Consider the following 27,368-nt stretch of genomic DNA (forward strand, 5'->3'; position numbering starts at 1 on the left):
TAATTATCAAAACAATTGGTTTTGGCTAAGAAATAGAGCAGTGGATCAGAGGGATAGATTAGGTACAAATTACCTTATAGTAAATGACCACAGTAAAATAATATATGATAAGTGCAAAGATCCAGGCTTTTGGAACAAAACCTCAGTATTTGACAAAAACTGCTGGAAAAATTGGAAAATAGTATGGCAGAAACTAGGTATATACCATGTACTTAGATAAAGTAAAAATGGGTACTTAATTTATACTTAAAGGGGGATATCATAAGCAAATTAAAAGAGCAGGAAATAGTTTATCAGATTTATTGATAACGGAAGAATTTAGGATCAAAGAAGATATAGAGAGCATTACAAAATGTAAAATAGCTAATTTTGATTATATAAAATTTAAAAGATTTTGCACAAACAAAACCAATGCAATCAAAATTACAAGAGAAGCAGAAAATTGGGGGGAAATGTTTGCAACAAGTTTCTCTCATAAAGGCCTAATTTCTCAGATATATAAAGAACTGTGTCAATTTTGTAAAAATACAAGTCATTCCTCAATTGATAAATGGTCAAAGGATATGAACAGGTAGTTTTCAGACAAAGAAATCAAAGCTATCTATAATTATATGAAAAAACGCTCTCTGTATTGATCAGAGAAATACAAATTAACGCAACTTTGAGGTACCACCTCACACCTATCAGATTGACTAATATGACAAAAAAGGAAAATGTTGAATGTTGGAAGGGATGTAGGAAAAGCTGGGACATTAATGCATTGTTGTGGAGTTGTGAAATGATCCAACCATTCTGGAGATCCAACCATTTGGAACCATGCCAAAAGGGCTATAAAACTGTGCGCACCCTTTGGTCCAGCAATACCACTGCTAGATTTATATTCCAAAGACATTCATAAAAAGGAAAAACATCTATTTGTACAAAAATATTTATAGTAGCTCTTTTCGTGGTAGTTAAGAATTGGAAAGCAAAGGGATGCCCATCAACTGGGGAATGGCTAAACAAGCTGTGGTATATGATTGTAATGGGCAATTATTGTGCTATAAGAAATAACATGCAGGATGATTTCGGGAAAAAAAAAACCTGGAAAGACAGCATGACCTGATGCACAGTGAAGTGAACTGAACCAGGAGAATGGTGTACAGAAAAACAGCAATATTGTATGCTGAAGAGCTGTGAAAGACTGTTATTCTCAGCAATACAGTGATCCAAAACAATCCCAAAGGACTAATGATGAAGCATACCATATGCCTCCAGAGAAAGACCTGATATTGATTGAATATAGCCTGAAGCATGCCATTTTGCACTTTTTCATTTTTTTTCTTTTATTCAAGTCTTTTTGTACAAAATGACCAATATGGAAATGTTTTGTGTACTTGTACATGTGTAATCTATGTCTGGTTGCTTATCATCTTGGGAGGAGGAGAAGGGAAGGAAGGACAGAATTTGGAACTCAAAACTTTAAATAAAATGTTTTTAAAAAGAAATATATTTGTCTTTCTACACTAATGTAAAAAATACATTACCATAGCAGTGGTATTGCTGGACCAAAGGGTGCAGTAGTACAGATTTGTTTTCCCTTCTACTACTTTTCCCTGTTTCATGAGACAATAGTACTCATAATCTTCTGTCATCCCCTACTCCCCTATAATGTTTTGCTAATTAGCTTGTACTCTAGTTTCTAGGGTCCTTGGCCTCCTTGTTGTGGTGATTGATTTACACTGGTTAATCTTTTAAATTGGTTAAACTTTTACATGTTCACAATAAAAATCAATATCTTTGATATCACCCATTTTTCAGTCAAGAGCTTATATTTATAGTTCAGTTTGAAGTTGCTATAATGTACATGGTGCCTTTTCAACTTTATACTTTCTTCATTTTGACCTTTCTCTAATCTCTAATCTGGAAGATAAAGGTCATCTAGTTCATCTCTTTGACTTTACAGGTGAGGAAACTGAGGCCCAGGTAGGTTAAAGGACTTGCCCACAATCACCCCAGCTACCAATGGTCAGTTAATGTAGACAGACAGCCTGATTCAGAAATAACTACCTCATTAGTAGGTTAGGATTGCCAGTTTCTTCCTTCTTTCCTTCCTTCCTTCCTTCCTTCCTTTCTTTTGTTGTACTATACTGAACAGTATTCTCCATAACTAAGACTTTTCTTGGTACAGTGGATAGAGTACTAAGCCTAGAGTGAGGAAGACTCTTCTTCCTGAGTTCAAATCTGGCCTCAGACATTTACTAGCTGGATGATCCTGGGCAAGTCACTTGATTCTGGGTGCCTCAGTTTCCTTATCTGTAAAATGAGCTGGAGAAGGAAATGGCAAACCAGTCCAGTATCTCCGCCAAGAAACCCTAAATGGGTTCAGGAAGAGTATGACACAACTCAGCAACAAAAAGACCCTTTCTACGTATTCAAAAGGAGAATATATATAGATCCGATATAGAATTGTATGCTGTCTTGGGGAGGGAGGGGAGTTGTGGGGGGTAGGTGTGAGGGGGTAAAAATCTAAGTTTTATGGTAGTGATTGTAGAACATTAAAAAAAAAAGGCCCTTTCTACTCTTCTTGAAGCATATGGTATAAGGCTTCTGAGTAATGTACAGGGCTTTCATCTCTTTATTTCTTATTTGCCAATCATATTATCCAAAATATTTTTCACCATCCCTCTCCTGGGTTGATCTTCATGCTAGCTTGGTTTTGAAAGATCTCAAGTTCTCCACAGAATTCCTCTACTTTTTCATCCTCTGCAACAGACTTTCATAAGCTGCTACTATTTATCTATTGTGGTCCCTTTGTTTTGTTTTACTTAACGTGAATCACTCCCTCCCCCCTAAAGCAAGATGAATCAATTTCCCATGAAATTTTGCTTATTATTGTCCCTGAGTGTTTGAATTTGGGGTTTGGAGTCAGGAAGACCTGAATATGAATCTAGCCTTAGATATTTACTAGCTGTGGGACCCTGGACAGGTCATTGAACCTCTGTCTGCCTCGGTTTCCTCAATTGTAAAATGGGGATAATAATAGTATCTACCTTAAAAAGTTGTGAAGATCAAATGAAGTCATATTTGTGAAAAGTACTTAGCACAGTGCTTGGCACATAGTAGACATTTAACCAATGTCTTGTTCCTATTTCATTAACACATACATAAAATAATTTCTAAATCTTAAAGTCCTATATAAATTTGGCAGTGTGTGTGTTTTCTGGTTAGTTTTCTCAATGGTAGTATATCAGTTCGCTGGTCCTTGCTCACATTCAGAACATTAATAGCGAATTTCATGTTTCTAGAATGTCTAAAAGGTAGCTATATAGAGTTCAGAACCTGGAGTCAGGAAGACATTTTCCTGAGTTCAAATCTGGCCTCAGACACTTCGTAGCTGTGTGACCCTGGGCAAGTCACTTCACCCTGATTGCCTCAGTTTCCTCATTTGTAAAATGAGTTGGAGAAAGAAGTGACAGACTTCCCCAGTGTCTTTGCCAAGAAAACCCCAAATGGGGTCATGAAGAGTCAGACATGATTGAACTGAAGGTTTAAAAGCCATTGATTCAGCATCCCATTCCAGGACACTGCCACAGTCATTGAGAAAACAGAAAGGGGCAAGATAGGTTTCGGGGTCAATTTGTATTTTTAGGTATTTCATAGGTTCTCCAAAGGATCTTGGGTGTCCCCAATATACATCCGCTCATCCAAGATGACTTATGCATGTCCTCTCAGGGTAGTGCTAGGGAAGGCCCGTGGACATGGGAGCTAAGAAGGAGCCCTGTGTTTAACTCTGCTTAGCTAGACCTTGAGTTCCACACAACTGTTAAGTCCAGGAGAAGGCAGGATCAGAGGCAAGGGGCATCTACGGGGACAGTCATCACAGCGCACAGCACAGGACACAATGTATCAAAGTCAGGCAGGGGAGAACCACCGTGCCTGGAGCTTGGTGTAGGGTCAGCGGCAGGGGCTGAATGTGTCTTCTGAGTTTTGTGCATGGAGACAGTGTCATAGGCTCTTTGCCATCACCTACCTACTACAGAAGTTGTAAAAAGCTAGAATTTGAACCCAGGTCCTCCGACTGCAGATTCCTGAGCCCTCTGCCTCCCCTCCCAGGCTGCTGGCCCCTGCAGATGGCATGGGCTGCCTGGCACCTGCCCGGAGAGACAAGCCACTGTGCACCGGAGCCAAGGGAGGGGGGGAGGAAAGAGAAATCAGGGGGGCAGCCGAGGCGTCTGGGAGGCTACTGGAGAAGGAGAAGCGGGAGGAGTGAGTTCCGCTGGCGGGGGAATTGAGGAACAAGAAGAGATGATCCGCTTCCGCGGGGGCCTCTCCTGGGTCAGAGCGGGCTGGGGAGGTCTGGAGAAAACAGTGCCTGGTTGGGGGGCTGGGCCTGGGGCTCCCCCGGACCGGTGGCCGAGCTCGGGCTCTGGGCCGGCGTGTGCCCCCCTCTGACCCCGCGGAGCCCGACACCTGCAGGAAGGAAGGGCTTTCTAGGCCGGCCCAGAGGAAATGTCTGGCCCTGAAACAGCCCAGAGGCGCCCTGGCCGAGGTGGCGTCTGAGCGCTCCAGGAACGGATCGCGTTGGCCTCGGCCGCTGTAGGCACTGACCGCTGGGGGCAGGGGGCCGAGGCTCGGTGGGGGGGAGGAACAGCTCGAGCGCGGTTGGGGGAGGGGGCGTCTCTCCTTTGCCCTTAGGGGAGGTCCGGGCGGGAGCCCGGTGGGGTCGGGGTGGGGGGGGGCGGAGGCGGCTCCTGGCCTGAGCGAGGTCGGGCAGGACAAAGAAGTCGAACCACTCCAGGAAACGGCTCCTTTTCCCACATTCGCCAGAGCTGGGGAGCTGTCCCTCCCCCACAGGGGGCCCCAGGACCGGTGGGCGGCGTCGGAAGGAGGCGGGGGACTGGGGGCCGGCGCCGGGAGGTGGGGGTGGGTGCGAGGAAGGGGCCCCGGGCCGGCTTGGAGGGGGAGGATCGGGGAGGGAGGGGGCCGAGCGGCTCGAGGAGGGGGCCGGGGCTAGGGGCTGGGGGGACGACCACGTGGGGAGGGCACGGCGCGGGGCGAGGAGGGGGCTGGCGCCGGGGGGCAGCGCGGGGGGGGGGCGGGGAGGGGTCAGGGAGGGAGGGGACGGCGCGGGGGCGGGGAGGGGACTGCGCGGGGCGGGGCGGGGGCCAGGGGCCAGCGCGGGGGGAGGCGGACTAGGAGAGGAGGAGGAGGGGCAGGGGCCGCGGAGTCTGGAGCGCCGGCGCCGCCCGCGCTCGCTCGGACGGGCTGTCGGTCGGGGTGACCCTGCCGGAGCCGGCCCCGCCCCCAGGCCCGCGGACGGACGGACGGCCGAGCGGAGCGGCGGGCCGGGCGGACTACAAGTCCCAGCAGCTCCCGCTCGGCTCGGCTCAGCTCGGGCTCGGACTCGGGGCGGCTGGCGGGGCGGGCGGGCGGCCGAGGCCGGAGCCCCGGGAGCGGGGCCGCGGTGAGTCTCAGCCCCGGGATGTGGGGGAGGGGCCGGGAGGGGCAGGAGCCAGGCTGCCAGGCCCCGAGCCCTTCGCTTCCTCTGCCGAAATCCGGCCGCGGACGGGCGGGGGCGGGGGGCAGCGGGTTGGGCCCCCCCCAGTCTTCCCACTCCGGCCTGGGGCTTCCCTTGGGGGGTTGGGATGAACGCCCTACGGACAGGCCCAGTTGGTCTCCCCGATCTCCGGGCCTTGAGGCCAGCCCCTTCCGTGGGGGGGAAACTGAGGCCCTGCGAGGGGAGCCGGGCGCTCGCAGCCATAGGCCAGGCTCACTCGGGGCCTGTCCTCCAACCCGCGCCGCCTCCGCTCAGGGAGCGGGCACTCGGTCTCCCCGGACGGCCTCGGGGACCTGGGTGGGTGTTTGCCGAGCCTCCTTTCCCCCTGAGCCCGGCTTTCCTTTCTTGGCCAGAGCCGCGTCCTTCAGGCGGGTGGGGTGCGCGCCCGGATGGAGAGAGGGGCGGTGAAGCCGCGGGGCCGGGCCCCCAGGGAGACCCTGGACAGCGACAAAGAAGAGAGCTGCGTCTTAAGCCCCTTTGCAGGTGAGGGGTGGGAGGGCCCGCCAGGAGGCTACCAGTCCTACTCCCTGGAGGAGGGAGGCAGGGAACGGGCTGGGGACGGGCTGGGGCCGGGCATCTAGTGAGGTGGCAGCCAGAGCCTTGGATGTGGAGCCAGAAGAGTTGGGTTTAAATTCCATTTTTGATAGAGTGACCTTGGGCAAGTCCCTTTCCAGGCCTCAGTTTCCTCATTTTTAAAATGAGGGGATTGGGCTGGTTCATCTCTAAGAAGCTTTCTAACTTGAAACCCTGTGATCCAGGAGTTCAGGCCACTGGGGGAGGGAGGCAGGCAATCCAGGATTCCAGCTCCCAGGGGAAAATTCTCCACTGTGAGTGAGAAACATTCTCCCAAAATTCCCGTGCTCCTGATTACCCTTTCTCTTATTCCCACAGATGTGGTGGAGAGTCCAGTCCCAGATAGAGCCCCTAGTCCAGAGGGCTCTCTGGACAATACTCCCAGCCCTGAAGGCCCCTTCCCTGGCCCAGACAGGACCCCCACCCCAGAGGGCCGCTTCCCCACTCCAGAGGGTGCTCCTTCACCTGCCAGCGCCAGCACTAGCCCTGGTCCTGAGGGCCTCAAAGGTTTTACCTATTCCCCCAAAGGCATCCCTGACCCAGATGGTGCCCCTACCTCTACTCAGTCTGGTGTCCCAGGGCAGGACCGCAACTTCAGCACTGGGGGCCTCCTCCCTGGGCTTGAAGGCACCCCAGGTTTGGCAAACCCAGTTCCTGGGGCAGCAGGCTCAGGCCTTTCTGGCAACACTGTTGGTGATGGCAGTGCCACCCGGCCCCCCAGCCCACCTCGGCCCTTCCATTGCCCGGACTGTGGGCGTTCCTTCCGTCGAAGCTCAGGGCTGAGCCAGCACCGTCGTACACACAGCGGGGAGAAGCCATATCGATGCCCTGACTGTGGCAAGTCTTTCAGCCATGGAGCTACGCTGGCCCAGCACCGTGGCACACACACTGGTGCTCGCCCCTACCAATGTAGTGCTTGTGGCAAGGCTTTTGGCTGGCGCTCCACACTGCTGAAGCACCGAAGCAGCCACAGTGGTGAAAAACCACACTTGTGTCCACGATGTGGCAAGGCTTTCAGTCATGGCTCCCTGCTAGCCCAGCACCTACGCACCCATGGTGGTGCCCGCCCGCACAAGTGTCCAGTCTGTGGCAAGGGTTTTGGGCAGGGTTCTGGCCTACTCAAACACCTGCGTACACATACAGGTGAGAGGCCCTATTCCTGTCCCCAGTGTGGCAAGGCTTTTGGGCAGAGCTCAGCCCTCTTACAGCACCAACGCACCCACACAGCTGAGCGCCCCTATCGCTGCCCACATTGCTCTAAGGCCTTTGGCCAGAGCTCCAACTTGCAGCACCATCTGCGCACACACACCGGCGAGCGGCCTTATGCCTGCCCTCATTGCTCCAAGGCCTTTGGCCAGAGTTCTGCCCTCTTGCAGCACCTCCATGTGCACTCTGGTGAGCGTCCCTACCGCTGCCGAATCTGTGGCAAAGGCTTTGGCCAGGCCTCCAGCCTCACCAAGCATCGACGAGTCCATGAGGGTGCCCAGAGTGGCATCTATGATGGTGTCCAAGGAGGCATTTATGAGGGGATGCAGAATCATGTCTATGAGGGCAGACAGGCAGCTGTCTATGAAACCCTTCAGGAGAATATCTACAAGGACATCCAGGCGAGTACTCAGGGAAACATCTATGAGAGTGTCCAAAATGAAGTCTATGAGGTGGTCCATGATGATACGTACGAGGAAATGCAGGAGAGCGTGCATGAAAATGCCCAGGATAATGTCTTCCAAGGTGTCCGAGATGATGTCTACAAGAGTGCCCAGAATGATGCCTGTGATGGCATCCCAGAGGATATGAACAAAGATGCTCAGGACAGTGTCTATGAGGGTGATCGAGATGAAGCTTATGAGCGAGTTCAGGATGACATCCACAAGGGCATCCAAGAGGTTGACAAAGAGGGAGCCCATGAGACCTCTGCAGGGGCACCTTCCACCCAGCCTCCTACTGGTGATGAGGACAATGAAGATGACTATGGTGATGAATTCAATGAAGAAGCCACCTTTAGAGGTGGTGACTATGGTGATGAATTTGATGACGATGCCACTTTTGGAGGTGTTGACTATGGCGATGAATTTGATGACGATGCCACTTTTGGAGGGGTTGACTATGGCGATGAATTTGATGACGATGCCACTTTTGGAGGTGTTGACTATGGTGATGAAATGGGTGATGATGCTGGTTTTGGAGGTGCTAACTATGTTGATGAAATGGGTGATGATGCCGGTTTTGGAGGTGCTAACTATGTTGATGAAATGGGTGATGATGCCACCCTTGGAGGTGGTGACTATGGTGATGAATTCGATGATGATGCCACCTATGAAGCTGATGGTGGTGATGGCGATGGCAATGGCAGTAGCGATGGAGATGATGGAGATGACTGAAGTTCCCTTGCTTTGGGGCCCAGCTGGGGACAAGGGGAAGAGGCAGTGCTAGGGCCTGAGGGGTGAGGGCAGGATTGGGAAAGGGTGGGTGGGGGGTGGGACAGGGAGCCTGAGGGCTGTAGTTGGGGAAGTTTGGGTCTGGGGTGGGAGGGCAATCTGGCAATGGGGTCGAGGCATGTACTGTCCGAGGCTCATGGTGTTAGTAAAATCCTCCCACTAATGTCTTGTGGGTCTTTGTTGTGGCTGTGTCCAGATGCGCTGTCTATGCTTTTGTCTTTCTCTGCCTGGTTTTGGCTTCTTACTTTTCTCTGCCTTTTCCTTTTTTTCCTGGGTCTGTCTCTGTCCCTCTCTCCATCTCTGTGTCTGCCTCTTCCCCACCTCCGCTCCCACACTTTATCTCTGTTCTTTTTGTTTCTGTCTTTTGGGGTGGGAAAGTCACCGCCATCTAAGATTGGGGCATCAGCACTGGAGGCTGGAACTGACTAGTTTGGTTCCTTTGAAGCAGCCATAGCAGAGAAGGTGCCTTGGAGATGCAACAGTGAAAATCCCCCTTTCCACTTTAGGAGATTCTTTTCAGGGAAGATTGGGTCCTGTTGGTGGTGTGGGTGTGCGTGTGTGGGTGTGTGTGGATGCATATATGGATGGGTGCTGCTGGTAGTCTTAGAGCATCAGCCCCTTCCCTACCCTGCACCACTTAATCTCCCTTCCCTCTTAATCTCCCACAGTTCACTGGGTGGAGTCCAGGGGTTCCAAGGTTGGGTTACAGGTTAAAGGAGGCCCCATACTCTCAGGATCAGGGTTCTTAAAAGGAAGGATGTGGGGGGGGGGGGAGGTGTTTGACCCCAAGAGCCTTCAGGCCCCATATGCACACAACCTATGCACACAAACCACTGGTTATATACAGTGATGTGCTGATCAACACAAATTGTACATGACACGCAAACTCATGGCACACGTCTGTAAGGTCGTGACCATGCAAACTGGACACGATCCTGCACACATGACACGGCAGCCCACGCGAAAAACGGATGGAGGCAAATCCTGACCCTCTCCGCGGGGATGCAGGGACACACGTGGGCCTGGGGCTAGAAGCACACGCGCTCCCCTGTGCAGACACGTGGAGGGCCCCAGATCGAGAGGCGTGCACGTAGGGACGCACACGCGCACACGCGCGGAGAAAGCCGAAGCGGAACGACCTCCATCTCGCCAGCCTCGGGGACAAGGGCGCGGGGCAGCCCCGCCTCTCGGTCACGAGGGCGCGGTCTGCGTGCGTCACGTGCCAGACTTCCCATCACCGCTTCCGTCCCGTAGGCGGAAAGGGCGGGGCGCGTCGCCCGGCTGGTTCGCACGGGTTTCCGTGTCACGTGCCGGAGGCGTGGCTTGGGTCAGCTGACGCGGCGGGTTTGAAGCGGCGCCTGAGACTGGGTCCGAAGCCGGGAGTCGTCCTCTCGCCGCTGCGCGGTTCCCGCCCGGCCCGGGCAGGCCCGGCATGGCGGACCCCGCGGGCCGGAGCGGCTCAGGTAAGGGGCACAGGGGCCGGGCCGAGGATGTCAGGCTTCCCTGGAGCCCCCGGGCTTTCCCCGCTCATTCAGCCGGCCTGGGTTACGAGTCCGAGTCGGCCCAGAGGAGATCGTAGGGTCCTGGTAGACCGGAGTCTTGGAGGGTCTTCACAGGTCAAGTCAGCGAGCGCTAATCGGGCGCCTGCCGTGTGCCAGGCACCGGGCATGGCAAGAAAGGCCAGAGACAGGCCCTGCCTTCCAGGAGCCCCTAGGGGGAAGGCACGAAGGAGGCAGAGACAGGGGCGTCCCGGAGGGAAGGGCTTCTGGCCGAGACCTGAAGCAAGCAGGGAATGCAGGACGTAGAGATGAGGAGGGGGAGGGAGAATGCCAGCCTTGGGGCCCAGCCGGGGAAAATGCCCGGATTCGGGAGGGGCGTGATTCACCCCTAAGCAGGCCCGTGCCCCTGCGTTTAAGAGGAAGAAGTCTGGAAAGGGAAAGGAAGCCCTGAGAAGTTGCTCTAGATCCCAGCTCGTAAGGGTCCGCGGTCTGACTTGAACTCTGGCCCTCAGACTCCACTGCCCGTCCAAGAGAGGAATGTCTGTGTTTACGTCTTGCGTATTCCCTCCTCCTTCTTCAGTGTCTGGTACAGGTGCCTTGCATGTGGTAGAAGTCTAATAATATGCTTGTTGGACTTGTTTAAGACTCAGTCATAATGATTAGTAGTCACTAACATTTACAAAGCACATTTAAGTTTGCAAAACTTTTTACGTACCATGTGCCCCCAAAGGTCTTCGTGCCGTTAGGACACTTTGTGTATTACCTCCTATCATCCTCATAAATACCCTTGGAGGAATGTACTATAAATAGTATTATCCCTGTTTTGCGGTTGAGGAAACTAAAGCCCAGAAAAGTTAAGACTCGGACACAGCCAGTATGCTTCAGAAGCCAGGGCTTTCTGACTCCCAAGTTAAAGCTCTCTACCCATCACTTTCATGATAAGTTACTGTCCTCCCCTTAAGTGGATTTACATTCTCCTGGGGAAGAATGTTCTTGCAGGGACAGAGAAGAATATATAATGCAGTATCAAGAATGGTGGGGTCAAAAAGAGATCCTGGCAAAGTATTGTAGGAAAATATGAAGAGGAAATGAACACTTCCAGCCAAATGGATCAAGAAAAACTTTAAGGAGTAGGTAACACCTGAGCTGATCTTCAAAAGAGAAGATAAGGATCTTGATAAACTGAGATGATGATTTGCTCTCTGGGGTGGGGTAGGATCTTTGCCAATATCTGTGTGTGGGAGAAGGCATGTTGTCTGATTAGTCTAGAGTGTGGTGTCTTTAAGGAGAATACTATGAAATCCGACTTTGCAGGGAGGTTGGAACTAGACTGAAGAGGGCCTTAAATCCCAGAGCACAGGTTCATAATGATGTATCTTGTGTTTTAGACCCTTTGTCAGTCTGGTGAAGCCTATGGAGACCTTTCCAGAAGAGAGTTTTTAAATTATTGAAGGAAATGCTAAAATTCAGTTTGAGATGAGTAAAAAAATAAGGTTGTAATTTCTTACCCATCCACATTTGCGGATTTCCTGACAGATAACATTGGGATCAGTGGACCCCAGGTTAAGAACTCCTGTCCCAGAGGGAACTGCTGAAGATTCCTTTGGAGCACAGGAATGACATGGTCCAGTTTGTGCTTTAAGAATATTATTCTAGCAACTGAGAGTGATGAATTGGAAAGTGGAGAGACTGGAAGAAAGGAGAGGAATTTAAAAGAAACAGCCTAGATTAAATGGTATTCTGGACTAATGATGATGGGTGAATAGAGAGGAGGGGACAAGTGAGGGCAGTGTTGGAGGAAGAATTTCAGGATTTTGCAACTGATTGAATGTGGGAGGAGGAAAGGAAAACTTTTCCTTTCAGCCATGACTTCAAAGTTTTGAAGCTGAGGGACTCAAAGAATAGTGGTGTCATCTACAGAAATAGGGAAGTTGAGATCAGGGGCAAGTTTAGGAGGAAATGGAATTTCAGCTTTAGACACGCTGAATTGGAATTGCCAGGAGGAAATCCAGGCTGAGATATTCAGCAGTCAGTTGAAGATGCAGCACTGGATCTCCAGATTTGGGAGTTGTTTCTGGAGAGGTGATAATTGAATTCATGAGAACAGATGAGATCACCTAGCCAGAAAGTGGAGAGGAAGTAGAGGGTTCTAGACAAAACACCTTGGGAGACATCCCATACTTAGAGTGTGGGAGAAGGATGGTGAATCCACCCAGAGGACTGAGGATTGCTCAAACAGGGAGGAGGAGAGTGAGGAGAAAGCAGTATTGCAAGGGAAGAGAATATGGTCAAGGCAAATCAACAGTCATGTACGGGAGAGGTTACTAACAACTGAGGAAATTAGGGAAGACTTCTTTTCAGAGGTGCCACCTTTCAAATCCTTTTAAGTGATGAGTTCTAAAGGGCTTAGGTAGAATTGGAGTGCAGTCCAGTCATGATGAAACAGCCCTGCAAAAAGCCCAGAGGCCTGTGATGAATGCTGAGGCTAGGAGCATCTACATGGCAGGTTTAACTGCAATGTCATTTGGGAGAGGGAAGAATGTGAAATAAATTTGAAAAGCCCCAAAGTGCTGTTCTTTCTTCAAACCCTCTCCACTACTCCCTCCTTTCCCCTAGGCAGAGAGGACCTTGGCTTTCACTTGACTGATTGGCCATCTGTCATCCCCCATTGTCCTGCTTTGCTTTAGACTCTGATGAAGTATTTCTTCTTCTTGCTAAGGTCAAGCCTTCTATAGTACTTGTTTTCATGAACCTTTATCCCAGTGCCTGCTGGGCTCTTCAGTCACTTTCCCTCTGTCTCACCATCTATTGGCTTCTTCCCTTCTGTCTACAAACATGCCTAGGTCTTCCCACCTTTAAAAACTTTTCAGTTGGCTCCATCATATTCTCTCAAGCTGTTGTCCTATTGCACATCCCTTTCACAGCCAGAATCTTTAAAAAAAACCCACTATACTTCTTGCCTTTATTTTATTTCTTCCTACTCCTCAACCCATTCCAGTCTGGATTCTCACCTCTGATCTTAAGTGTGATGTCTCAGTTGCTAAATCCAAGGGTCTGTTCTCAGCATTGAATTGACCTGCTGTAGCATTTCGCCTTTCGTGCTCTTGGCCCTTTCCTCTTTCTCAATATTCTCCCTAGTTATTTGAGACTCTGCTCTCCTGAATCTCATATCTGTCTCGTTACTCCGTTTACCCTTTAAAGAGGTGTCCTTTGTTTTCGCATCATCTGAATTCTGAATAGACCCATCCCTCCTCTGATTTCCATTGAAGCATCCCTTGAAATAAAGAATAGAAAAGAACGGCAAAAAGCAACATAACAACACAGCACTTCTGCCTTGTTTTCCTTGTGTAATGTGCCATGTACAGCACCCCACCCCTGGAAAGAGGGGAGCAGGGTTTATTTTCACAAATCTTCTCAACTTTGAGACAAGAGCAGCAGTATGTGGGTGCCCTCCGAGGCTCTCTCCTGGGTCTCTTTCTTTTCTATCTTGATATTTTCTCTTCTGGAAATCTTGGGTTCATTTATTATCTATATGTAGTTGACTTCCAGATCCGTACAGCTAGGCCTGACCTCTCACGACATCTGCGGTTGGTTATCCTGTAGGCATCTCAGAACTCAGCATATCCAAAATGGAATTCATTAACCTTTCCCCAAATTCATCCTTCCTCCAGCTTTCTGTGTTTCTGTTAGGGGCACTGCCATTGTTTCAGTCAACAAGGTCTGAAACCTTGGAATCATCCTCCACTTTTTCCTTTTTCTCATCCCCGATATCTAAACAGTTTTGAAGTCTTTTTCCTAATTAATTTTTTTAAATCATCAAGCATTTTCCCCCCTTCCCCATCTGCCACTGGGATGAATGGGAACCTCAGAACAACACTGAAGCCCTTCTAACAAATATGCATAGTCAAGCGAAGAAGCTTCCCCTGTTGCGCATGTCCAAAAATGTGGGTCTCATTTTGCATTAGTTTGAAACTTGTCTGTGAAAGGTAGGTAGCATTCTTCATCAGTCCTTTGGAGTCATAGCTTGTCATTTCATTCATCAGAGTTATCAGATCTCTCAAAATTGTTCAGTTACACAGTGTTACAGTATAAATTAATCCCAGTTCTGCTCACTTCACTCTGCCTCAGTCTTCCAGATTTCTTGGAAATGGCCTCTTTCATATTTTTTACAGCATAGTCTATTACATAATACCATAACTTGTTCAGCCATTCTTTTGTTGATGGATATCTCCTTGGTTTCTGGTTCTTTGTCACTACTAAAGAGCTACTATAAATATTTTTGGACATATAGGGTGCTTTCCTTTTTTAATCTGGGGGGGGTGTGTGTGTGAATTATGTAGAAGTAAGCTGGTAATGGTGTCATCTTGTCCAAGGGTGTGCCTATTTTGATAGCTTTTTGGACATAGTTCCAGATTGCTCTCCTGAGCAGCTGGCCCGAGCTTGGATCAAGTCCTTCACAATGGTGTTTTACTAACTCTTTTTTCTGAAGCCTCTCTAACATTTGTCATTTTTCCCTTTTTATCGACTTTACCAATCTAATGGGCATGAGCTAAAACCTCAGAGCTGCCTTAACTTGCATTTCTTTAATTATTTAGTCGTTTGGAGCATTTTTTTTCTTTTTCCGTCAAGAATTGCTTATTCGTACCCTTTGGGTGATAATCATAACAGGCCACAGCTATGTATCACTTTAAGGATTGCAAAGTTCTTTATATATCTTATTGGATCTTTTCAACAATCCTTTGAGGAGGGTGTTATTTTCCTGATTTTACAAATGGGGAGACTGAGGCAAGCGGTTAAGTGACTTGCTCAGGATCACATAGCTAGAAAGTGTCTGTGGCTGGATTTGAACTCAGATCTTCCAGGTTCCAGTGCTCTATCCACTGTGCCATCTTGCTATTCTTTATCATTTGGTGAATGACTTATACATTTGAAACAGTTCCTTACATGTCTTGAAAATGAGACCTTTGGCAGAGACCCTTAGCATGAAGACTTCCCCCCCCAATTATCAGGTGTCATCTTGTTGATTTTATATATTGAATCTCTCCACTTATCCTCTCTTACAAGGTGACCTCTAGATCAACCCCTCATCACCTCTTCTGGCCTGTTGCTTTAACCTTCTCATTGCACTGTAGGGGCCAGCTGAGCCTCCGCACTCAAGTCTGCCTCTCACCTCTGGGCCTTTGCAGAGCTACTGAAATGAAATAAAATACTTACTCCTCCCTTGGCATTTCAAGCCCTTATATTTTGACTCAGGCTCCCTTTCTGGTCTCATTGAACATTACTTCCCTTCCTGAGCCCTGTGATCCAGCCAGACCAGGCTGCTTACTGCTTGACCATCTAGCTTCTGTCTTCTTGCCTTTGAACATGCCACCCAGCAGGTCTGACCTGCACTCTGCTCTGACCTCAGACTCTTAGACTCCTTGGTTCCCCTCCAAGCTCATTTCCAATGCCTCCTTCTGGATTCCCCCAGTTATAAGCTGTTGTTAAGTCAAGTCTCAGTTATTTCTGACTCTCCATGTAGTCTCCAACAAAAAGGCAGGTTGGTCAGTGCTAAACTAAGGAATTGGCATCTTGGCTTGCAGTAGGGAGGCCCTGAAGGTCCTTTAGCAGGAGAGTTATGGGTTCAGGGTTATGTGTGAAGAATCTGTCCAGAGCATTGGGAGAGGGCAGAGCCTGGAAGTGGAAAGAGCAGTGAGGAAACATCTGAAGCTGCCCTGGGCAGGAAGGTGATGGGGAGTCAGAAACCAAGGAAAGCTTGAGGGAATGAGAGCTGGAGGGAAGACCAGCATATTTACCCAGGTGGATTATTGGCCACTTTTGGGGGAAGAGTTTCATTTAAGTGGTAGGGTCAAAAGACAGATTACAAAAGCTTCCGAGAGCAAGAATGGTCTCCTGCCTTTCCTCACCTTTCTAGCGCTTAGCACATTGTCTGGCACAGAATAGGTCTTTAATAAATGTTGGTTGACTATGTGAGTGGTGAGGGAGTAGAGGCAATGAGTGGAAATGACCTTTTTGAGTAATTTATTATTGAGAATGCCCAGTAGCTGAAAGGGGAAAGTTTTTAGAAGGGACATTGATTCCCAGCAATGACCCTCTCCTCCCTGGGGATTCCTACTAGCTGAAGCCTTGTCTGCCTGTAACCAGGTTTGCTCCCTGAGCCCCAGACTGGAGACATAGCATGACATGACTTCAGAGATAAAAACTCTGGAATTAATGGAGTTGCTTGTTGTGGGATCAACAGCCAGTCACTTAACCTTTTGAAGTCTCAGTTTCTTTATTTATGAAATGGGGGCAGTTAATGTTTGCATTTTCTAACTCAATTCTGAGGAAGCCTGATTTCTAAATCTTAAAGCACAATGGAAGTGAGACTTGTTCCTCTTGCTTATCAGATATGGCCTGCTCTTGATCTCTTAGCTCCACTTACTTCCTTGCATACAGGTTCTCTCTGGTTTTCCTGACAGGGTCTCCATCATCGTTTCTTAGAGCATAATTCGTATTCCATCACATTCCGGTACCATAACTGTTTAGCTATTCCTCAGTTCAGAGGGACTCCTTCAGTTTCCAGTTCTCTGCCACTACTAATAGAAATATTTTTGTACACATAGGTCTTCTTTGTTTGATGTTTTTGGGGTATAGACCTGATACTGACTTTACTGGTTGCAGAATATTCTTACGTTTAGCAACTTTCGGGTATTATTCCAAACTGCTTTCCAGACTGGCTGGACTGATGCACTATTTTCCCAGAGTCCCTCCAGCATTTGCCATTTTTCTTTGTTGTTAACTTTGCCAGGCTGAATGGGTATGATGTGGAAGTTGGGAGTGGTAAAAATTAGCATTTTTCTAATTAGTGATTTATAGCATTTTTTCATAAAGCTGTTGACATTGACATTGATTTCTTCCCTTAAAAAGTGCCTTTTGGTCATTTATCAGCTGAGGGATGTATAGCCATAGTTTCTAAGGGCCCTTTCCCTCCAACCCTAGAGAGAGCACCACTGCTTAGTCCCAGCTCTAGTCCTAGCTATGGGTCCCAGGGAGAATCCCTGCCTGTCAGCGAGGAGGAGGATCTGCGCCGGCGTCTCAAGTATTTCTTTATGAGCCCCTGTGACAAGTTCCGGGCCAAGGGCCGAAAGCCGTTCAAGCTGATGCTGCAGGTTGCCAAGATCCTCATCGTCACCATCCAGGTGCCCCTGGGGCTGCATAAGGGTGACGGGGCTGGGTGTAGGGGCTGGGGCTGGCAGCACTGAAAGCATTGGGAAGAGAAAGGGAAGGCTGTACTTCTGCCCCAGGCTCTTAGCTAGTGAAATACTCATTTTCAGATCTCAGGTGCCCAATCTTAACCTTGTCCTCTCCTGCGAGTGAGGAGCCTTCTTTCTCTTCTTCCCTTACCTCCCCACTGCCTTTTCACCCAGGACTAAAAGGAGATGTAGTTGTCCTTGGGACAGAAGTTGTGCTTTGAGACTTAGGGATGGGAAGTCAGAGCCCCAACAGCTGGGGGTCTCTCAGTCTTCCTGTCGTCCCTCACATGCCCTTTCTGCCCTCTCCTTGGCAGCTCATCCTGTTTGGGCTCAGTAACCAGATTGTGGTGATGTTTCGAGAGGAGAACACAGTGGCCTTCAAACACCTCTTCCTCAAGGATTATACAGATGGGGCTGATGATAGCTATGCTGTCTACACTCAGGCTGACCTTAACCAGTCCATCATCTTTGCTGTGGATCAGGTATGAGTATATGGAGATGCTGATAGAAATTGGGGATTGTAGGGGTAGGGACGGAGCTCAGGGTGGAGGGCTAATGACTCCTTTCCCTCCTTCCTCTGCCCACTTCTCTGCCACCTACCAGTACTTGCAGATCCCTGAGCAGTCCCTGGGCAGATATGCCTATGTGCCTGGTGGGGGCGGCCCTGGGGCAAACGGCTCGGCCCTAGCTTTGTGCCAACAGTATTATCGCCATGGGCACATCGACCCTGCCAATGACACCTTCAACATCGATCCAATGGTGGTCACTGGTTAGTATGGGGGACCTGGAGATGAGGGCTGGAGTAAAGAATGGCTGAGACTGAACAGGGACCTTTCAGGAGTGCCCCGGGGCCTTCCACACCAGCAGCATTCCGGTCCTGTCCCCTCCAAGGGCCCCAGGGTCTGCCCACCCTCTTCTTTCACCTGTTTTTTACTCTCCTGGATTTTCCCCTCCTTTCCTTAAGGCCTCTGACCCTGGAAGTGTTTCTCCTGCTCCCCATTACAGGAGACAAGTGGAGGTAAAAGAACCCGCAGTGACAGATGTCTCAGGGCTCCCGGGGTCTCTCGAGTCTTGTAACAAAAATTTTCTCTATTCCTTGGTCTCTTCAGTGTTGGGAGTCCTTTCCTCCACTGTAATTCTGATAGCTCCCATTTCTGAAGTACTGTGAGACATACAAAGCACTCTGCTCAGGACAGTCCTGGAGGGATTACAAGTATGAGTCTCCCCATTTTATAGAGAGGGAGAAAGAGACTCAGAGAGATTGAATGAGTTACTTCCCAAGGTTGCCCAGTTATTAAGTCGGCAGTTATTAAGAGCCGGAACTTGAACTCAAGTTCAAATTCAGTATTCTGAATTACATTACATTACAGTTCCTGTGATTCCCAGAACCAGTGGCCCTGGGGCCCTCAGCACCCTCAGCCTGAATGGCTAGTCAGTGCTGGGCTTTGGAGCCCTGGAGGCTAGAAGTCCGAGTCATAGAGCCTTCTGTGGAGAAACTGCCTGCCCTCTCACTTGGATGGTGTTCTCTGAGAGGGGCACAGAGGGCCTCACTGATTCTTATCCTTCCTTCCCAGATTGCATTGGGGTGGACCCTGAAGAGCGGTTCCCTCTGCCCCCAGACCAGGAATTCCTTCTGTCCCCATCCGGAGGCAGTAGCTACAAGAACTTCTCACTCAAGTTTCACAAGTATTTGACTCCCTGATCCCCTCTCTGCATTCCCCTTTCCCCCCCCACAACTGTAGCTCCTGCTGCTTCTTTATGTGGGTTTATAGTAAGAACCTCCTAGTTGTCTTCATCTGCTACCCCCTCCCCCTTCCAACAAGGGACTCCAGGGGAAGGGAAGCAGCTGAGACAGCTTCTGCTGACTCCAGCTGCAGATAGACTTCCTCAAAATGGGTCAGGAAGCAGCAGTGGCAGAGTCACCAGAGCTGCCCAGGCCCCCCCCCCCCCCCGAAAAACTTTCCCAAGAGGCAGTAGGTGCTTTTCGGCCAAGAGGGAGAAGAGTTCAAGCTTCTGTTCTCCCTTGTCCTCATCTCCCCTTTACCTTTCAGGCTGATCAACGTCACGATCCGTTTCCAGCTCAAGACCATCAACTTGCAGACCATTATCAACAATGAAATCCCAGACTGTTATACCTTTACCATCTTGGTGAGCTTTGAGGCTAGATGGCATGAGGGGGGGCAGCGCCTTCTTTGGGCATCTTCATCCTATGCTCCAACCTTGTGTTTTTGCCCTTAAACTGGGGAAGGGTAGGAGGCTGCAGGGTCACTTGCTGAATTGTGAGGTACAGATGAACTGTCCATGGAGCCTGAGTGATGGGTAGGTCAGAGTGGGTCAGGTAGGTTTTCTGGAAGAGATTGGCATGAGAATTACAGGTAGGGAGAGATAGCTGGAGCCTGGTGAGCTTCAGGGAGAGTGAAGTGCTCAGCCTGGTTTAAAAATGGTTCTGGAACTTGGAGGCAGCAGATTATAGTGGAGAAAAGACTGGATTTGGAGTTTGTAGAAGACCTGAGTTCAAATGCAGTCTCTGCTCCTTCATAGCTGTGTGACCCTGGGCAAGTCCCTTACTTTCTCTAAGCCTCCCTCATTGTTCTCTTTGTAAAATTAAAGGGTTGGAATGAATGATCTGTGAGAGCCCTCCCAGGTGTGCTCTAGAGTTCTGTGACTGCCGACAAGGATCTCAGGCAGGAGGGGAGAGGAGACCCACCTCCAGGCTCTCCCTGGAGAGTCTTAGAGATTGAGAGGAGTCTGGTTTGTGCAGAGCCTCTGTAGACTTGTGAGCAGGGAGGGCTGTGACCTCCTCCTGAGGTGCAGGATCAGAGAGAGCAGGAGGCTGTTCCCCCAGCAGGCTGTCCCACCCTTTGGAGCCTGTTTCTTCCTCTTTCAGATGGGGTCATCTTTCACTCACTGCCTCACAAGTTTGTGGTGAGGGTGGCACTTTGGTGAGAGAGCAGTTGCTGTTGTGTTGAGGCAGGTAGACCTGGGGAAGGAAAGTCATTGTCATTCAGTCTGTAGGAAACAGCTTCTGAGAAGTCACTGGGAGTGGACCCTGGGACGGGAGTGGGGGGTGGTGATGAAGACCCTCCCCTTTCTACCTCTGTGGTGAAGATGAAGGTGGGGCACTTCCCTGTCTTCTAGGGCCAGGATGGGTCAGTTTTATTTTCCTTTTCATTTATATGTTTGTCATCAGTGTATAGGCAGCCAGGAGGGCACTAGGCCTGGGGTCAGGTGACCTGAGTTCAGATGTGGGCTCAGATCCTCACTAGCTGTGTGACTCTGGGCAAATCACTTAACTAGCTTTTGTTTGCCTCAGTTTCCTCAGTTTTGTAGAAAGGGGGTAATAATAGCACTTAACCTCCCAGGGTTGTTGTGAGGACTCAGTGAGATAATTGTAAAGCAGCTAGAACAGGACCTGGCACATAGTAAGCCCTCCATTAGTGCTAGCTGTCACTGGATACAGAGAAAGAGCTTTGGCGTCTGAATGTGGATCAAAGCACGCTGCTTTCATGTTTTGGTATCTCTTCTTTCTCTTGGTTTTTCACTTTTGTTCTGATTTTTCTTTCACAACATGACTAATGTGGAAATGTTTTAATATGATTGTACATGTGTAATCTATGTCAGATTGCTGTCTTGGGGAGAGGGGGAAAAGTTTGGAATTCAAAATCTTATAAAGGTGAATGTTGGAAACTTTCTTTACATGTAATTGGAAAAAGTACTATTCAAAATGTTAGCTGTTATTATGATGACTATTTTGTTCCAGATCTGCTTACTTCATTCTGAATTAGTTTAAGCAAGTCTTTCCCTATTTTTCTGCATTCCTCATGTTTATTGTCACCATGATAATTCTGTTTTATCTCCAGATTACATTTGACAACAAAGCCCACAGTGGGCGAGTCCCTGTCCGCTTAGAGACCAGTGCCCACATTCAAGAGTGTAAACACCCCAGCGTCTTTGGGCGCGGTAAGACAGATACCCTCAGCTCTTCTCCCTGCAGTTTTGTGTGCCAAGCTTCCTCCACCATTTGGACCCCTTTTCCTCTCTGCCTTTCTCCCTCTCCCTTCTTGCTCTGGTCTCCCTGTCACCACTTTCTTGCCTCCGACAATCCATGGTCTTTTCTCCAGGAGACAACCGGTTTCGCCTCTTCTTTGACGTGGTCGTGATTCTGACCTGTGCCCTGTCCTTCCTGCTCTGTGCCCGTTCCCTGCTGCGTGGTTTCCTGCTGCAAACTGTGAGATTTAGGATTATACACCCATTCTTTCTTCTCCTTTCTGTTGCTTGGCCTTGGGGCCACCCTCCCATCATTCAAGTTCCTACCACTCATAGTCTTGGAAATGTCCCCCAAAGAGAGGATAGCTGGGGAGAGGGAAGGGAATCCAGGTGCCTTGAGTGGCATTTTGAAGGGTATCTCCCTGTTTCCCAGGAATTTGCCCGTTTCCTGTGTCGCCGCCAGGGTCACACCTTGAGCCTGTGGGAGCGGCTGGAATTTGTCAATGGCTGGTACATCCTTCTTGTGGCCAGTGACATACTCACCATATCTGGCACTATCATGAAGATTGGCATTGAGGCCAAGGTGGGCTGGGGGAGACAGCCTCCCAGGCCCAAGAAGTCAGGCAGGTCCCCTTGCTGGGGGTAGGGGAGAGAAGAGGGAGAGGGAATGTCCTTAGGATTTAGAAGAAGATCATGTAGGGAGGAGGGGAGACTTAGATCTAGAAGGGCACTGAGGGCTGGATGGGGGAGATTAAACACTGGGCTGTGCCACTGCTGGGGGGGAGGGGGCTGTTCCTGCTCTGCACTGTCCTTAGAGCAGGGCCTCGACAAGCCTGCAAGCAAATCATGGTTTACAGCAAAGGGCCCCTCTTTTCCCTTTGTGAGGCCCAGGTTCTCTCTGGAGCCATCTCAAGGTAAGGCTGCTATAGACCCCAAGGTCTGTTTCCTTTTCCTGGACTACACTTGTCCCTTTGGGTTTCCATGCTTGTGAGTCTCTCCTCTCGGTTGCTTGCTGTGTGAGCCGCCATCCCCTGCCCTGCCCCCCTGCCCTGTCCCTCCATCTTCTCTCCACTGTGCCTCCGTGCACATCCTCTGGGGCCTGAGGTAGCAACTCCCTTAGAAGTCTTGACCATCTCTCTGTTTACTCTTCTGCTCTCCCTCACCCATGGGCACTGCCCACTTTCCCATCTGACTCTGCTCTCTTGTCTTCAAGTCCACAAGTAAGTGCACACATGCATGCACCCATTCACACAGCACAGGATGGGGGCCAGAGTGCAAGGGAAGAGTTGAGGAGACGCCTGCATCAGGTAGGGGCCGTGTCCCCCCCTAGAGCTGATGGAGTTCCCTGTGCCCCCAGAACTTGGCCAGCTACGATGTCTGCAGTATCCTTCTAGGCACCTCCACTCTGCTTGTCTGGGTTGGCGTCATCCGATATCTTACCTTCTTTCAGAAGTACAATGTGAGCCCAGCCCCTGCTGCCCTCCCCTTGGCTCCTGCCCAGCCCCTCTCCCCTCACACCCCTTGGGAAGGCTACGTGACCACGAGCCAGGCTTGTATCAGGCTTCTTCCACCTCTTGAACATAGAGGTGCTGAGGCCAGAAATACAGCGTGAGCCCAGGCTCTACTACCCCCTTACTTCGTCTCCATATGAGAAGCCTGGCTCCTGCCCTCCTGCCTCCCCCAGTCAGTGGGAGGGCTGTGACCATAAGCCGGCCTTTTAGCAGGCCTCCTCCCTATCTTGAACACAGAGGGCCTGGGGCCAGCCAGTCTTTGTGGTATCCTTGATGGCCACTGTCGTGTCCCCTCCAGATCCTCATTGCCACCCTCCGCGTGGCCTTGCCCAGCGTCATGCGCTTCTGCTGCTGCGTGGCTGTCATCTACCTAGGCTACTGTTTCTGTGGCTGGATAGTTCTGGGGCCCTACCATGTGAAGGTGCTTGGGGTATCTGTGGTGGCTGTCGGCAGGGGAATGAGGGCCAGGGAGAATGGCCGAGGGAGGGCCCTCTGGCCCTGATGGGCCTCTGGTCCCTTCCAGTTCCGCTCCCTGTCCATGGTGTCCGAGTGCCTCTTCTCCCTCATCAACGGGGATGACATGTTCGTGACTTTCGCGGCCATGCAGGCGCACAGCGGCCTGGTCTGGCTCTTCTCCCAGCTCTACCTCTACTCCTTCATCAGCCTCTTCATTTACATGGTCCTCAGCCTCTTCATCGCCCTCATCACCGGCTCCTACGAGACCATCAAGGTAGGCGCTCGGGGCCCCCACGGGAGGCGCTCGCGTGGGCGTGCCCGCCCCTGACGGCCGCTTCCCCACTGCAGCAGCACCAGTCGGAGGGCGAGGCCCAGGGCAGCCAGCTGCAGGCCTACATCGCCAAGTGCCAGGACAGCCCCACGTCCGGCAAGTTCCGGCGCGGCAGCGGCACCGCCTGCAGCCTCCTGTGCTGCTGCTGCTCCAGGTACCCGGATCGTGGGGGCGGGGCGCGCGCGGGCTCTCCTGCCCACTTCCCACCTCTGCCTTTCTGCTTTGCAGGGAACCCTTGCAGGAAAACTCCCTGCTCGTGAACTGACCCGCGGAAAAGACACGCGAGTTTTTAGCCCCTGGTGGGAGTGGACTGGACGCTTCCGGCTCCTTATTTATGATTTTAGGGTTTGCTTTTAGGAAGTGACTCGTGGAGCCGCGGGAACCCCGCCGCCGCCGCGGGACCTGAACCTCCGGGCCCGGCCCTTCTCGCCTGGCAGTCCCTCGGCGGGGCGGGCCGGGGCCGGACCTTTAGTGGGCGGAGTGGGCAGCGCGGGGGAACAATAAAGGATGGACACCGAACGCCCGCCGTGTCTCGTTTCTGAGTCTGCGTCACGGCGGGGCCGAGACGAGTCGAGGGTGGGGGAGGCGGCGGCCTCGGGCTCGGAGGGGTGCGGACAGGCCCGTGTCGGCGCTGGGAACACCTCGGAACTCGCCTCTTGGCGGCCATTTGTAACATGACGATTCCCCGAGCAAGCCGCGGAGTATGGTGGCCGAGGAGGGGCGGGGCGAAGCGTGAGGTCATCACGGCGCGCCGGGAGCCGTAATTTAAAGGGGCCGCGCAGCTGCTGCCGCTGCGGTGGTGGAGGGGCTGGCGGCGGGGACGCCGCGGAGCTGAGCCGGCTGCGGGCCCTGGTGAGTCCGGGCCCCCGCCTCGTGATCCCGGGGCGGCGTACGTGACAGCGGGAGGACTGGGGTGATACCTGGAGTTTTGTCTCCCTCGTCCCTTCTGGTCCCCTCCTTTCCGTCCCTCCCCAGTTCCTCCTGTTCGCCGGTCCCCTGAGTCAGTTTAGTTAAACAGAAGCATTTATGGGGCGCTCATTGTGTGCCCGACGCTTGGATACCAAGACCAACAAACAAGCGGGGCGCCCCCTCCCCGGGAGGGGGCCTCGGTCCTGGGGCGCCCAGGCCTATTCGCGGGGGCAGGAGAGCCTGTCCGCGGCTGGAGGCGCCCCGGCTATGGGGAGGCGGGGCCGGGCCTCCCCGGGAAGGTGGGGCGCTGGAGGCCCCGGAACGAACCGGGGAGGAGGACCCGACCTCCCCGGGGAGCCTGCCGCCCGGCCCCGGACCGTGCCGGGGAGGCGGCGCCCCGGGCCCCCTTGGGACCAGGCTCTTCTCCCTTCCTTGCCTGGAGGGCCTGCCCAGGCATCTCTTCCCCGGGCAGTGAGGCTACAGGGACCACATAAGAGCCGAGCGTAGACGGAATAAACGCAGGTGGTGGAGAAGCCGGGGCGGAGGGGGCTGCCTTCAGGCGCCGGTGCTGGAGGGAGTCTGAAAAGGAGGTGACGGACCGAGGCTGTCCCAGGCGTGAGACACGGCCGGGGCAAAGGCGAGGAGGCAGGAAGGTCGAGAGCCCCTTGTGAGGACCAGACTGAAGCTCAGAGACTGGGGCCCAGGTGGTGAAGGGCTGTAAGAGCCAGGCGGAGGCCCGGGAGTTGGAGTTCGGGGCAGTGCCGTGCTCAGATCGGCGCCTGAGGGGCATTACTTGGGCTGGGCTGTGGACCTCAGCCAGGCTCCCTCCTGTGCCCCCCTCCAGATGCTCCCTGCCTTACCAGGGACCTGAAATTGGCCTTAGAACTTCCTGAAGTACTTTGCTTGACCATACCCTGGCCGTACACGGGCAGCGTGGACCAGCCGGGAGGCCTCTCCTCCAGCCACAGGTCACATGAGTTTCTTGCTGCTTTGCCCAGCTCTTAATTCACATGGGCTCACAAGCCGCTAAGGTCCCCCCATCTTTCCCCCGCAAGCTGCCGTGGGGCCATGCTGCTCTCACTTTGTGTTTGCCAAGCGGAATCTTTTGAGCTTGGGTCCGAGACTTTACGTTGGTTCCTGTTAAGTGTCATATCATCTTTGCCCTCTGCCTTCTAGCTCATCGAGAGTTTTTTTTATCCTAATTTTTATTTTTTTTTGCAAAGAAAATGTTTAATATATGTTTAATTATGAGTTTCCTGAATCACAGAATAGAACTGTTTCAGAGTAGGAATAGACCAAGCGTCTTTCTAATCTGATAACTGAAAAAGAGTCATTTCCTTATTGCCTTATATTTCCTTATTGCAGTCAAGTCATGAAACCTTTGCTTGAACACTTCCCAAGTGAGAGTCCCCTGCTTTCTGAGGTGGCTTGTTGCACCCTGATTCTTATCTGTTGTGTTAGCTCTCCCTCCTTTATTCCTTCCTGCTTCGGATTATTGTTAAAATTTTGTAGGCATGCCAACAACGTTTTTATACAAGTCATTAATGAAGCTGAAAATGAAGACTTTGGCATAGCACCAAAAACGGAATGATTGATCCACTCTGCTTGGAGACCTTCTGCCAAGATGACACTGAACCATTAATTCTTCAGTTAAGGCCTTTCAGCGAGTTCGTCATCTACTTAATTGTGCTTCGTTTATCTCACACCTGTCTTTTTTTTTTTTTCCATAAGAACAGCATGAGAATCTTTATGAAATGCTCCATCGACATTTAGGTAAACTGTATCTGTAGCATTCCCCTAACCTACCAGTCTAGTAACACTGTCAGAAATGGAAATGAAGTTTGTCTGACTTGAACTGTTCTTGATGAGGCATGCTGGCTCTTTGTGATCACCACTTTCTTTTCTAGATGTTCATCTTCTAATAATATATTCTAGAATTTTCCCACAGATCACAGGGAAGCTCACAGGCTTACATTTGGGAAACCTTCTTCTCTCTGTCTCTCTACTTAAGTTGAGACATTCACCCTTTGCCAGTTCTGTGGCATCTTATCTTCCACATTATTTTTTCCTCCAAATTGGACCTGTGATTTAATTGACATAGGGAATTTCTGGTGAGGAAATTCCTTCTGTCAGTATGGGCTGGCCTGCTTTGCAATTTATAATTGTAGAGATTTTTGTGGGACACTTAGGGGTTAAGTGACAGTCTGTTTGCGTGAGAGGGAGTCTTTGAACCCATGTCTTTCTTGATGCCTGGGCATTGACCTGTCCCTCCAGTGTCTTTTGAAGGCTCTGACAATGGTCCGAAAGTACATGTCATGCCTATTCATTACCCAAGGAGACAGAGTTCATTCATCTGGGCTGGGTTCCTCGAAGTCCTTAAGGATAGCTGGTTGTGCTTTTACTTTTCCATAGCTCTCTTGGATATCAGCTCTCTAATAGCCATTTTTGGTCCCCTTCTTCCCCAACCCCCAAAGAGAGGGGATGACAGTTTGGTGGCTGTGTGAGCAGAGAAGGTATGAGTGTGAGAAGGGTGTGGAAGTAGAATCAACAAAACGTGACAACTGTTAAGAATCTAAGATGATTCCAATTGTGAACCTGGGTGACTTTGAGAGATGGTAGTGAATTAGGGGAGTTTGGAAGTTGGGGTGGATGGAGATGACATGTTCTATTTGGGACATGGCGAATTTGAAATTTATAAAAAACACCCAGGTGGGAATGTCCAGCAAGTCCGGCTCATGTAGGACTGGAGCTCAGACAAATGGTCAGGATAAGGTGCATAGGTCTGGGATATGTCTGGTTGGAGATGGTCAAATTGAACCCATGGATGTGGATGAGATCACTAACAAATTACACAAAGCATGAAGAAAAACTTGGCTAGTGCTTTTTGAGG

At 50.8% G+C, this 27,368-nt stretch overlaps 2 protein-coding genes across 10 annotated transcripts in view; both read left to right on the top strand.

Annotated features, from left to right (window-relative positions):
- Positions 1-4,449: 4,449 nt before the first annotated feature.
- On the top strand, positions 4,450-24,088 carry MCOLN1 (mucolipin TRP cation channel 1). 5 transcript variants are annotated; one of them, XM_072600871.1, is made up of 15 exons: positions 4,450-4,578; positions 5,893-6,022; positions 17,031-17,230; positions 17,599-17,766; positions 17,888-18,053; positions 18,859-18,970; positions 19,336-19,432; positions 21,145-21,244; positions 21,406-21,512; positions 21,705-21,854; positions 22,629-22,730; positions 23,081-23,203; positions 23,306-23,512; positions 23,587-23,723; positions 23,798-24,088. In XM_072600871.1, exons 2-15 carry the CDS (start codon positions 5,929-5,931, stop codon positions 23,832-23,834), a joined length of 1,800 nt encoding a protein of 599 aa, XP_072456972.1. In that variant the 5' UTR covers positions 4,450-4,578; positions 5,893-5,928; the 3' UTR covers positions 23,835-24,088. The 5 variants fall into 5 exon arrangements, with proteins under 5 accessions (XP_072456972.1, XP_072456969.1, XP_072456970.1 ...); XM_072600872.1 differs by lacking the exons at positions 4,450-4,578; positions 5,893-6,022 and adding an exon at positions 9,796-10,013; XM_072600870.1 differs by lacking the exons at positions 4,450-4,578; positions 5,893-6,022 and adding an exon at positions 9,856-10,013 and having other exon boundaries at positions 23,587-23,963.
- Positions 24,089-24,251: 163 nt separating this feature from the next.
- The window catches only part of PNPLA6 (patatin like domain 6, lysophospholipase), a 38,541-nt gene continuing 35,424 nt past the window's right edge, over positions 24,252-27,368 (top strand). For 2 of the 5 annotated variants that reach the window (XM_072600854.1, XM_072600857.1), the window contains exon 1: positions 24,332-24,421. The gene's annotated coding sequence lies outside the window, so the exon portion shown is untranslated. Of the gene's footprint in view, positions 24,422-25,373; positions 25,447-27,368 lie in introns of those variants that run through there. The other 3 variants (XM_072600858.1, XM_072600859.1, XM_072600856.1) reach the window with 3 other exon arrangements.

This window comes from Notamacropus eugenii, chromosome 4 (assembly GCF_028372415.1).
Source record: "Notamacropus eugenii isolate mMacEug1 chromosome 4, mMacEug1.pri_v2, whole genome shotgun sequence".
Lineage (NCBI taxonomy): Eukaryota > Metazoa > Chordata > Mammalia > Diprotodontia > Macropodidae > Notamacropus > Notamacropus eugenii.

Bases quoted from the DNA above. Each gene is read 5' to 3' on its own strand.
- MCOLN1 (XM_072600868.1), top strand. From the start codon at position 5,929: ATGGAGAGAGGGGCGGTGAAGCCGCGGGGCCGGGCCCCCAGGGAGACC. The intron at 6,023-6,430 runs GTGAGGGGTGGG...TTATTCCCACAG, and splicing joins CGTCTTAAGCCCCTTTGCAG to ATGTGGTGGAGAGTCCAGTC.